This window comes from Anabrus simplex, chromosome 4 (assembly GCF_040414725.1).
Source record: "Anabrus simplex isolate iqAnaSimp1 chromosome 4, ASM4041472v1, whole genome shotgun sequence".
NCBI lineage: Eukaryota > Metazoa > Arthropoda > Insecta > Orthoptera > Tettigoniidae > Anabrus > Anabrus simplex.
The window spans coordinates 320,147,789-320,160,287 of record NC_090268.1 but is presented as its reverse complement, the minus strand read 5'-3'; the positions used below and the strand labels follow the sequence as shown (position 1 = coordinate 320,160,287).

The 12,499-nt window shown below is 39.0% G+C and overlaps 1 protein-coding gene across 4 annotated transcripts in view; it reads right to left on the bottom strand.

Moving 5' to 3' along the window:
* MFS18 (major facilitator superfamily transporter 18) overlaps positions 1-3,833 on the bottom strand; it is a 206,705-nt gene extending 202,872 nt beyond the window's left edge. For all 4 annotated transcript variants that reach the window (XM_067145678.2, XM_067145679.2, XM_067145677.2 and 1 more), the window contains exon 1: positions 3,545-3,833. Coding sequence is in view for 2 of the 4 variants with exons in the window: in XM_067145677.2 (XP_067001778.2) it covers positions 3,545-3,624 (80 nt within the window). In the remaining 2 variants the exon portion in view is untranslated. The remainder of the gene's footprint in view (positions 1-3,544) is intronic.
* Between the last annotated feature and the right edge of the window lie 8,666 nt (positions 3,834-12,499).

Sequence of the window (12,499 nt, the reverse complement as noted above, 5' to 3'; positions counted from 1 at the left end):
TTGACGGTTTGTCCCTCGAACACAGCATGCGTAAGAACAACACCCTCGTAGTTGTATGCCAGAATCAGGGTTCCTGTCGAAATTTCTGTGGACGTGGCAAACCTGGGTGATACCACAAATTTTGTTGACGCTTTTATTCAGGCTCGTAGGCCTGTGTCCATGTCTGATCAATGGCGATAATATGTTGCAGAAATGAGTCTCCTTCATTGCAGCATCTGATCAGGTGGATGCCAGCCAGTACACACCGGTGCCATTTTTGTACATCTGTGAGTTGATGTGGAACCCAACGGGACGCAATTTGACTCATGTTAAGATATTTCATCAGTATGTGCCACACCGTTTGATGACTAAGACCAACCTCTACAGATAATTCCCGGAGAGTCCATTGATGGTCTTCGGAAACAAGACCACTCACGATGTCACACTGATCCTGAGGAATGGATGGCTGACCTGTGTGGTGTAGTGATGGGACATTCGATTCATTTTACTGAATCGATTCATTTGATTCCGTTCACGTTACTGAATCGATACAGCGATCCGATTCACGGCACATTAGAGTCACCGCTCCTACTGCATCTGTGTAGTATGTAATGATAAGACAGCAGCAACAGCATTCATTGTTCGCTGCTAACATCTGGTCTTCATACTATGAACTCCTTTCTTAGAAAAACAAATGCTAGTCACTCTAATACATCGAAGGTTTCCAGCGACGCAGGATGGGAAATGTCTTGGATTAGGAAGGTAGCAGGCATGGCCTTAATTAAGGTACAGTCCCAGGATTTCCTGGTGTAAAAATGGGGAAACTACGGAAAACCATCTTAACGGCTGCCGACGGGGGGATTCGAACCTACCATACCCCGAATGCAACCGCATAGCTACGCGATACTAACCGCACGTCCAACTCGCTAAATCATTTTTGAAAATATGTACTATATTTTTCTATCAGCAGAGGATTTTTTAAAATCGTCATATTTTGTATAGGCTACCAGAGATGTACAGTAGCCCACTGGTTTTCTGATTCAACATACTGTTGGTTAAGTTATTGCGTCAGTCGGCTCACTTACTGTCCACATATTATTGAAGTCTTGTGCAACGATGTGACATACGAACTGAGACAATACTGAGCCGTTCTTCGAAATATAAAACAGGTACTTTTGAGTGGTCATGAGCATGACTCATAGTCATAGGGCAGGCCACAGTAGAGTTTAATTAATTGTCAAATGTCAACTAAGTTATAATACTAAGATTCATTATACTAATAAATAGTATAACCTAATAGCCTACCTACTTACTAGCTACTTCAGAATTATGTTTTGACTACCTTTTTAACACTGCAAATAAATCCATCTATTATTTAAACCTCCCTGTAAGAAGAGGACAGTGAATGCAACTGAGTATTATTTTCAAATGAGCTGAGCTCGAGAGTCCATTATAGCATACGATTCTTTCAGTGTACCTTGGCTCACTGTATGTCTCGCTGCAGCGGAAGCTCGGCTCTCCGCCACCCGCCAGTGTCCAGTGAGCCGATAAGGAGCCGTGTGTATCTTGTGTCTCACTGAGACGCGCTTGTTCACGATTCTTTCGATGTGCCATGATTCACTGTCTTCCCCTTCAACATCCAGTGAGTGCGCCACTCAGCACTGTCTGCTGGGAGTAAGCTGAACTGTGTGCCGTGAGCTCGCCATTCCTGTGAATCGATTCACTCGGACACTTGAATGAATCGATACACTGCTTCGAATCACGCATTCAGTAGCCAACACTAGTGTAGTGCAAATCCACAGTCTCATTCCGACCCACACGAAACTCCTTGACCCATCGTGCAACCGTCCTATACAGTAATTCATTCTCACCACAGGCTTCACTTAATCCTCTGTACCATTCTGATGCATTTTTGCCATGGGCAACCATGATTTTAATCCACAAACGCTGATCACATTTTGAAAACCGGCTTTAGAGCAGCTCTTTACTTCAACGCCCACAGTAACAACACTCCAAACCACATGCTTGTTAAATGCACACTACACAGCGATGAAAGCACCACCTGATCTCTTCAAAGTCTTATTTGTGCATGCCCGATTTCCTGCGAGTGACTGGACTACGTTGCCACTACTTTATTTACAGCCCTCGTATGTATAGCCTACTGATAATATGGTAATGGCTTCAACTTTAATACAGGCCCTGCAGGCTGTCTCTGAAGACTAGTAGCTTAGGCTAATGAGAACAAACAGCAGCTCAATGGGATGAAGACAGTTCACATGGCATTCAAGAAAAGAGGAAAACCTATGTCAAGGGACAACATATATTTGGACACCACAATCCTCACCAGAATCAGCTGTTCCAAGTACATAGGCATGATCTTCCAGCATCAAGGAAACTTGTTAACACTGCACATGATAGATGGAGTACATAAAATGTCACTGCAATGCACACAATGAAACATTTAAACAGACTGTCGCTGGAAACTACCTTGAAGCCGTTCAGAGCTAAAATCACACCTATGGTCTTTTGATTTTATACAGGACTACTTTAGCAGAGGAAACATGAAGATGTTAATGTTATGTCCTTCAAGGAGACTATGGACCTGCCAAAGTTTACTCCACTCCGCTTGGTTTATGAACCGACAGGGAGCCATTTGTCACAGAAGATCTTAGAAGCATTATGCCACTGACATCTACATCTACTGAAAGAAAAATGACAATTGGAGTGATGTCAACACGACAGCCACTATGACATCAACAGAATGCAGACAAGATAAACTATGAACCAAGACATATTAGAATGCATTTCACAGTGCATGGCTTCCATCAAAAAGTCTGCATCACCATTCTCCAATTAAACAATGTGTGTTAACCCATCCGGTGGCCAATGTGCCAAGTCTTTAACAGTCTGACACTATGGTTAACCAGTTAAATTTCTGTCAATGAAAAAAAGAAAAAAAACCATCAGAATATTGACTTAGGGTAGGAAAGGTGGTGGAATAACATTTCTAACCACCAGATTGTGTGCCAAAAGCTTGGATTCAGTGATAGTGATTCGTCTGTAATTTGACGACGTTAAGCTTGAGCAGACCCCTTGATGTTATTTGACACCGCGTTTCTCTCCCAATCTCTCTCTCTCCCTAACTCATCATTTCACACCCACATGCGCAGGTCTCTCATGGACGTCAAATAGTAAGATCTAAACCTGGCGAGCCTGACATGTCCTCCGACACACTCGGCAATACAACCTATAGTACGATAAATAAAAAATAAATAAATATGCGTGTTATTTATGTGAGAAAATGTGCGATAGATATTACATCATACGGCTTAAAAGACAAGAAATGACACTCGCTAAATTCTGTTAATCCAAGTAATTCTATTCTGCACAATGTAAGCAATGTATTATTATTATTATTATTATTATTATTATTATTATTATTATTATTATTATTATTGATCACACTAAAATGACAATACATCAATTTAAAAAAATGCATATTCGCAATTCTATGCCAATTCTTGATACACACAAAGCTCATTCAACATTACAGACGATAATTTACCTCGTCCACATGTGAAGGTCTTCTACATCTTCACCAGTTTTAGATGAAAGAATGGAGTACTTATTCTCTTCTTTTTCCATTTCAATTCTATTTTCTTATGCTGGCCATATACTACCGTAATACCGAGTTAGTAATAAACTTAAAATCGTCATACGAGTATAATTATAGGAAGAAAAATATCGCTAAATTAATGCGAAAACTATTTCGCAGAGAGCAAGAAAAATGTTACTCTTTTATGATTAAAGTAGGATATATTTCATAGAGCTATAGCTAAAACATTGCCACTTTCCATCATTAGTTTGACAGCTGGCGGCTAACGACGTGTAGATGTTTGACATTTTAAGGGTCGCCAACAAACTAAATCTTCTTCCTCTTCGCAGGTAAATATGTGGAAACCACAGCTAAAGGAATGGAAAAGTCCCACTTTATTATTACCAAATACAGTATTTGTTATTACAAATAAATAATGAGACTCAAATGTAGAAGGTGCAGATTGGAAAGAAATAGGTTTAGAAACATAGAGTTACCGAGCTCGATAGCTGCAGTCGCTTAAGTGCGACCAGTATCCAGTAATCGGGAGATAGTGGGTTCGAACCCCACTGTCGCAGCCCTGGTTTTCCATTTTCACACCAGGCAAATGCTAGGGCTGTACCTTAATTAAGGCCACGGCCGCTTCTTAGGCCTTTCCTATCCTATCGTCGCCATAACACATATCTGTGTCGGTGCGACGTAAAGCAAATATAAAAATATCATAGAGTTACTAAATAGAACACCAGAGGCAGCACTGGTGCTGCAGTCGCGTGCGAAGTTGAACGAGCGCGCTGTTTGGCAAAAGTTGGATTGTATGGCTCACAGAAATACAGTAAATAAACAGGCCAGCATTCTAGGAGGTGCTGGACAGGCTGCACCCTATCTCGTAGAATAGGTGCTGGTGAAGCCGGAAACTTGCGGCCGCAGCCATTTTACGTCCTTACAGATACAGTGTAAACATTCATTTTACTGCATTTTACTGTGTTAAGTGCGGTTTTGTTTTAAGTTAAGTTTGATCCAACACGATTCCGAATCGATTCTGAACTGCCTGCCCATGCGCAGTAAATCAACATGCGTTCCAACATAAATGAGAATCGGTTCTGAACAGTTCTGAATTCCCAGCTTGCTGTTCCAACATAATTCGGAACTGGTTCGTAACGGTTTCGAACCGGATAGCCAGAACCGGACGTTCTGGTCATGCGCACTAAAAGGTTTGTTCTAATAAGAGTTCGGAACATTAATTCAAGAATTAGCGCAATTTTGAGCAAGGATTGTGAAAGAGAAAGTTCTGAGCTCGCCGTGAGGCACGAAAGTCGTTTTGTGTGTGACGTCGTGAACAGCGAGTTAGTTACTTGTATTCTCTCGTGTGTATGGTGGTGCTACGAGGGACGAATGGCCGCCTCCAGCGGGGGAAACAGGCTACTTGCTATGAACAGTTAGTGGTAGGTAAAGGGATTGAGGTTCCTATGGACGATGAATCCATGGATAGCTCTTCTCTAGAACATGCTAATAAGGATCAATCACAAGTTCAACAGAGTGATCAATTTCGTCAAACACCGCAGGATAAGAAACTTCCACCAGTACAACAAAGTGCTCAGCTTGGTAAGTGGCTCAGGCGACAAACGTGCAGGAGTATTACAATCAGTTTCATTATGGCCCATACCAAATACAGTAGAGACAATACGCGACACTTACGGATTTAGCCTTGTAAAAATGGGAGACAATTCGACGGTGGCGCTCCTAGTGACTTGACCAGAAAAGCCGCGCTAAATTAAAATATCAATGGAAATGCATATACGAAAATGGATAAATAAATTACGTCTAGAAAGAAAGTATTATTGAGATATTAACTTCAAAGTTGCTAAAGCAATTCTGGATAAATGAATGAAGAATTACTTAAAAGGTTACTTTTTAAAGACTGAAATTAGACATATAAACAAGACTTGAAATGGACTGCTGTGAAATGCGTTGATCTTTCATTTATGCATTACTTTTTTAGCTTTAACATTCCTGCCTGAACTTTTTCGGTTAGATTTGTCTTTTTTCTCATTTAAAAAACATTGTATCATCACATAAAGACACTTGTCAATAAAAATATCGCCACATTCCTTACACACATGATGCAATGAATTAACATTTAGAAGCTGGACAATTTTCCTCTTAACATGAAGCCTACTAACAGAAAGAAAATCTATAAAATCCCGGCTTTAATCTGAGAAGAGGGATAAAAGAAAGAAAAGTACGAAAATGTTGTCGATAGTGATGTTTTGAGGAATATTTACGTACAATTAGAGTAAAAATGTAACACACCCTTGGCTGTATAGCCGAGGATTTTTAAAGTCGCTGGCCTGGAAATGATTCCAACAGATCTTATAATTCTTATATAAGCGTAACGTCCCTTCTTTCTTGTACACCTTATCCAAATCACTTCTGTGACATTTCAAAACCCACAGATCACACCTACAACAACACATCGGTATTGAAGGTTAACTGATGCACTATACAATAAAATATCCGTATTCTATTTTAAGCCAGTTAAAATATGGGTCGCGCAGGTCAGAAGATTATGAAGTACTATAAAAATCTCTTTGTCACCGGAAGAATATATATGCAAACACAATATAACTTACATGTTCCTGTCACGAGCAGCCCAACACAACACATACCTTTCCTCATGTTGAGAGGAGATATCAAGGAATGACACACGCTACTATTTAATTATGTCAACTCACTGAAAATGCATAAATAACACCAAAACCTTCACACACGAATACACGTGCTCTTATGACAGAATCAGTAGTTCTCAGGTCTACCCGCTAGAGACAGCTCTAATAGCTGTCCCTCGATATCCCGCTGAGTGTCGCGTATTGTCTCTACTGTATTTGCCCATACATAGTGTTCGTAGAAACTTTTAATGACAAAAATATCGGTCAATTTCATCCCATGGCACTAGGCAGACATTTCTACGAGCAAGACTTATGTGTAAAATCCATATCACGTAAGGGCAAAAATCGTACACAAGTGTCTTTTCAATCAATCACACAGGCAAATGACTTCCTGCGCAATCCTATTCTCGAAACTCTTAAAGTGAAAGCTTATATTCCATCCTCCAACATCTTCCGGGATATAATATCGAACAACAAGATGGGCCAGGATGTGCTGGAGTAGCGATATGTATACATAATTCATTTTCATATCAACCCTTATCCATCTTTCGTAATATCCCGCAAACTTACGTTGTTGGTATTACACATAATAATTTACATTTAGTTAACATATACTGTCCCCCTGATATATATATTTCCACAACACAATGGTCGTCCTTCTTTGCTCAATTTTATTCTTTATCACATGTTATTGTGTTTGGAGACCTAAACTGCCACCATACTGCATGGGTAGGTATAAATGATACCCAAAAGGTTCACATCTCCTTTTCGCTTCACAACACCATAATTTTACGATCCTTAATGTTGGATTCCCCACGAGACCCTCACCTCCTGGATCTCCTCCCAGCGCTGTGGATTTAACTGTGTAGTGCTCATATAGCCCCAATGATTAGTTGGAATACTCCATGATACAGTTATTCTAGCGACCACTACCCAATTATTATTACATACGGTATTGGTAGACCACGTACTTCTATGCAATTAGCTGAACATATACGATATTTTAGAAACTTTGATAACGATACTTACGTCGCATACCTAAACAATTATTTTAATAGTCTTCACGGACGTACAATACCATATTCGATGCTTCTTACAACCCTTAATAATTATATTACTACTTTCCATCCACACAAACCAATAATCCTGTCTTCCCCCCGGCCTTTTTAAATTATACATTGGTGGGACAAAGAGTGTCATGATCTGATTAGACAACGTAAAATTATATTTAAAACTTATCGTCAATCATTAACGCAAGCGAATTATTTGAATATAAAGAGTCATATCGCTCGAACTAAAATTATATTTAATAATAAAAGAATAGCTGCTTGGAGAGCATCCATATCGTCCTTAACCACTCATGTCCCGGCGTACCATTTATGGAATGCGGTACAAATGCTTACAAGAGCATCACAAAATTAAAAAAAACCTATATCTCCAGATATAATCTGTGCCTTTCTTAATTCCCTCACTCCTGAATATACAGTACCAGAACTCTCGTTTCCCTCCTATACGACTCACCCCGCATTTTTTCTACTTTATTACAACCTATACAATTTGCTGAATTAAGAGCTGTATTCTCTACTGCTAACAGTTCCTCCCCAGGTCCGGATTCAATAACGTACACAATGCTTCGGTTAACCCCTCCTCAAGCACAACTTGTACTACTTAACTATTATAACAATATCTTGCATACCGTGCGCAACCCCCTCCGCCTCAGTGGAGTTATTTTCATTTAAAACCAATATTGAAACCACATAAAACTCCCAATGACCCCGAGAATTACCGTGGAATAGTCCTGGGCTCTTGCTTACGTAAAACCTTTTATAAGATTCTATTACGCCGACTAGTATGGTCTTTGGACTATTACAATCTCTTTCCAAATTTTCAATATACCTTTTTAAAAGGTCGTAGTACTCAGGATCCGATCAATATTCTACTCACATATATGCTATTAGCCCGCTGGAGAAAACACAGCACTATTGCAATATTTCTCGGCATAAAGGGTGCGTATAATTCAATTCCTTTACACCTCCTGTGGGAAAAGTTGGCTTCAAAGGGAATGCCTTTTAATTTTTTATCTATGCTGCATTAACTGTTTTTTTGTCGTACATTAATGATTAAATCGGCACACCACCATATTACTAGTCGGCAGCCATCGAATGGGTTACCACAGGGAGCTATATTAGATTGCATATTATTTGCCCTCTATACGAGTGATCTATAACAGAGTTAACACCATTTACTCGCGTTTGAGCATTTGCGGATGATTTCGTCATTTCCACCTCACACACTAGCATAGATGAATGCTGACATAACTTAAAAATGAGTACAAAATTTTATTGTTCCACCTTCTCAATACTTAAAATCATTTAACGTTTATCAAAACATTACAATATAATAATAACAGGTACTAGTTTCGGTCCGTTTTTGGACCATCATCAGTCTAGCCAAAATTACAGGCAAAAGACATAATCTAAAAATGATGTGGGTGAACATGTGGGTGATGGAATGACATAAGAAAGTAAAAAACTTATACATGTGTTACAATAAATATGACCAGAATATGTTAAAATTAACAGATGAATTAAAGCATTGTGATGTATAAAATCACTTGATGACAAAGTCTTAGATTGACAGTTGAACGTGTGTTGCACACTTAAATTCGAGTGAAATCTTATGTAAGTTCTTATGTTTCTGGAAGGTTTTAAAAGCGAGATCCACAATGGCGCAGAGGGAATTGTCCAATATGACCAGTATAGACTTGACGAATTAAGAAATCTGGACTCGTTCTATGTAGTATGAAAGATTGCTGTTTTTTAAAGGTAGTCTAAATTCAGTCGGAACCCAATGAACCTATGCAAGTGAGGTGCAGTTGCGTTATCGTGAAGTGTATAAACGTACTTGTACGTGTGATAAGTTATTAATACTCAATTCTGGTCAGAAACGATTTATTTGTCGATATTTTGCGTATTATTGAAATATTATTATTGGCTAGGCTGATGATGGTACAAAAAACGGACCGAAACTGGTACCTGTTATTATTATATTGTAATGTTTTGATAAACGTTAAATGATTTTAAGTATTGAGAAGGTGGAACAATAAAATTTTGTACTCGTTTTTAAGTTAAGACTTTACTCAATACGGAACACAACCATGAAGTTTTTACTTTAAATGAATAATGACAGTCCATAGCAGCTGTTAAGAGTAATGTATTAACATGGTTCAACATACATGGCTCACAATTTTCTATTTCAAAGTCCGCTGCAGTGATTTTTACACACAAACGCTCGTTTGATCATACGCATGTCACCTTTGATGGATTCGGTATTCCTTTCACTACTCAACATACCTATTTGGGTATGCTTATAGATCGTAACGTTAATTGGAAACAAAATATTAAGACATTACGACACAAAGCAGATGTCTATCTTAAAATCCTTAAAACAGTCACGAGGTGCCAATGGGGAGCAGAGCCCTCATTAGCGTTATCGCTATATTCGGCAGCTATCCGTTCATATATGGATTACAGTGCTAATTTCATAGATACGGCCTCTGAAGCCACTTTATCTCAACTTAACACAATCCAACATCAAGCCTTACGAATCTGTATTGGCGGTCTTAACACTCCCCCCCATCACCCCACAATGCTCTACTCGTAGAAACAAGTGAATGTCCCCTTTTCATTAGACGCCAAATTCTCGCGAAAAAGTATATTCTTAAACAACTCGCCCTACCCCGTTCCACACTAATACCAAAGCTACAACTTCTACACTAATACTATAGCCAACATCCCCCAAAACATGGACGGAATCCCGCAGTATATCAGGCTTACGTTGAGATGAGTTTTCTTCGCAATTCATTACTACGTACCACTCAGTTACCTATGCATTCCTTTTCCTATGATAGCTTCAATTTTACTCCCCATATTATAATTAGGTACCTCCACATCGATTTTCTCAGATAAGTCAAATAATGCCTCATTCCCTACTTCAGCGAACAAGAAACTCACAATTTCTCCATTCGACTGTGGCTTTAATATCTATACTGACGGACCGAAATTCCATCGAGGTCTAGGTGCGGCCTTCTTCGTTTCCAATACGAATACAACCGAGCGATTCCATTTACGAACTAACTTTCCCATCTTTTCAGCAGAAATGTTTGCGATTCGACAAGCGCTTCTATATGTTAAACACCATTCCCTAAAAAAAGGCAGCCATATAAACCAATGCCGAAAATGTTTTACAAGCTCTCAATTCAAACACATAGTCGTATAATTGGTATTTATATATTGTAAAAAAATATTAATGTTCTCATCTTGAAATTTCGGGTGTTTATTTAACTTTAATATGAATCCAAAGACATTCCACAAATCCAGTAAAACACAAAGCCGACCTTGCTGCCCAAGAAGCGAGTAACTCACCCTCTGAGCCTCTTACAGTAGCTACTCCTCTCCCAGATTATTATCCTCTTATTAAAGATGCCGCCTTTCAATCTTGGCTGGAAGTGTGGCAACGCTCCGCTCGCACGAAAGGTCAATTTTATTATCAGTTACAACCATACATTCCACAGAAAACTTGGCATCTTAACGGTTGTTATACACGGCAGCATATTATTAACATTATACGTTTACGGTTCAATCATGCACTCACTCCTCAATACAAATCTAGTTTTAATATTACTAACCTCCCCAACTGTATATGTGGTAATCCAGAAGGCGACAATAATAATCTGCTTTTCCAATGTCCTGAGTATTCCTCCGCGCGCCACACATTATTAAAGCAACTGGTACAGTTATACATTATTTACCAACTAGTGTTTCTTGTTTATTATTTGAACCCTCTTCCAACATTCTTAAAATTCTAAACCAAGTTGTTGATGACTTCAAATTAATTTTGTAAGCAAATGATCCCCTTTTGTTTAACAAATTTTCGCGCTACTAGGTTCCATTGTCATATGAACACAGAAACTGTTCAATATGATTCATAGCATTCGGTCAATAACGTGTGTCTAGCATAGTGTTTTTTTATGAATGAGTGCTTCGTTATCATGTGTGTGTTTATGTGGATTCGTCTTATAACATATAAGTAAAGTTATACTCCTGATTTGTGACTGGGTAACATTACGAGAGCCCAACCACCACCCCATCAACAAGAACAAGAACAAGAACAAGAACAAGAACAAGAACAAGAACAAGAACAAGAACAAGAACAAGAACAAGAACAAGAACAAGAACAAGAACAAGAACAAGAACAAGAACAAGAACAAGAACAAGAACAAGAACAAGAACAAGAACAAGAACAAGAACAAGAACAAGAACAAGAACAAGAACAAGAACAAGAACAAGAACAAGAACAAGAACAAGGTTAGGCCTATAATATTGAAGCCGAGGTTACGAATAGTGGAAGTCTTCCCCTTCCACAATTCCAAGGGCCTGCATGGCCTGTACGAAGATGACTTTGCTATAATACTGAATATTTTAACTTGATTGCACAACGTTTTATTCACGAGATTGTAATCCTTATGTAAACATATCAGAATAGGTACCTCCGTCCAGGCAAGTATTACAATTTGCTGGGCTCCGATAAATTACTCGTTTTCGGCCAGATTACGGTCACGCATCTGTGAGTTTGCATTCGGAAGTTAGCAGCCCTGAAGGTGGTTGTCCGTGGTCTCCTATTTTCACACTAGGCAAATGTTGTAACTTACTTTCATTAAGGCCACGGCTGGTACCGGTACCTTTAAAAATAAAGAACTGCTACCTTCTGTAAATCCTCGCATGTAAACTCGCCATGTCCATTAATGTTCCCTGGAACGTCCTTCCTGGAACCTGTTTATGGAGGTCCCACCGAGATATGATATCAGATCGCTGGATTCAGAGTCCAGATTGCTAAACTTTACACCACAGTCGCTTACCTAATCAACTATGTCTATGCCCATTTTCAAGCGCAAGTTGCTCTGGTTATGTGGGTTGGACAGTGTCTTGAATTTTTCTTTTTGAATTGCCCAATTGTGATGCTGAGGGGCTGTTTTTCCAAAAGGGTATAATATTTACAGGAGGAATAGGGGAAACAGGGATGCTGGGGTTTTCTTATAAGACATAAATAATTTTGCAAGTCATTCAATTTTAACATGTAATAAAAATGAAATTTTATGTATTAGACTTCACATTAACAGTACAAGATTTTCGTGAGAGTAAGCTAGTGAAAGGGGAACAGCGTGAAGAAATATGTACAGCTATATTAAAGCACAGAAGGG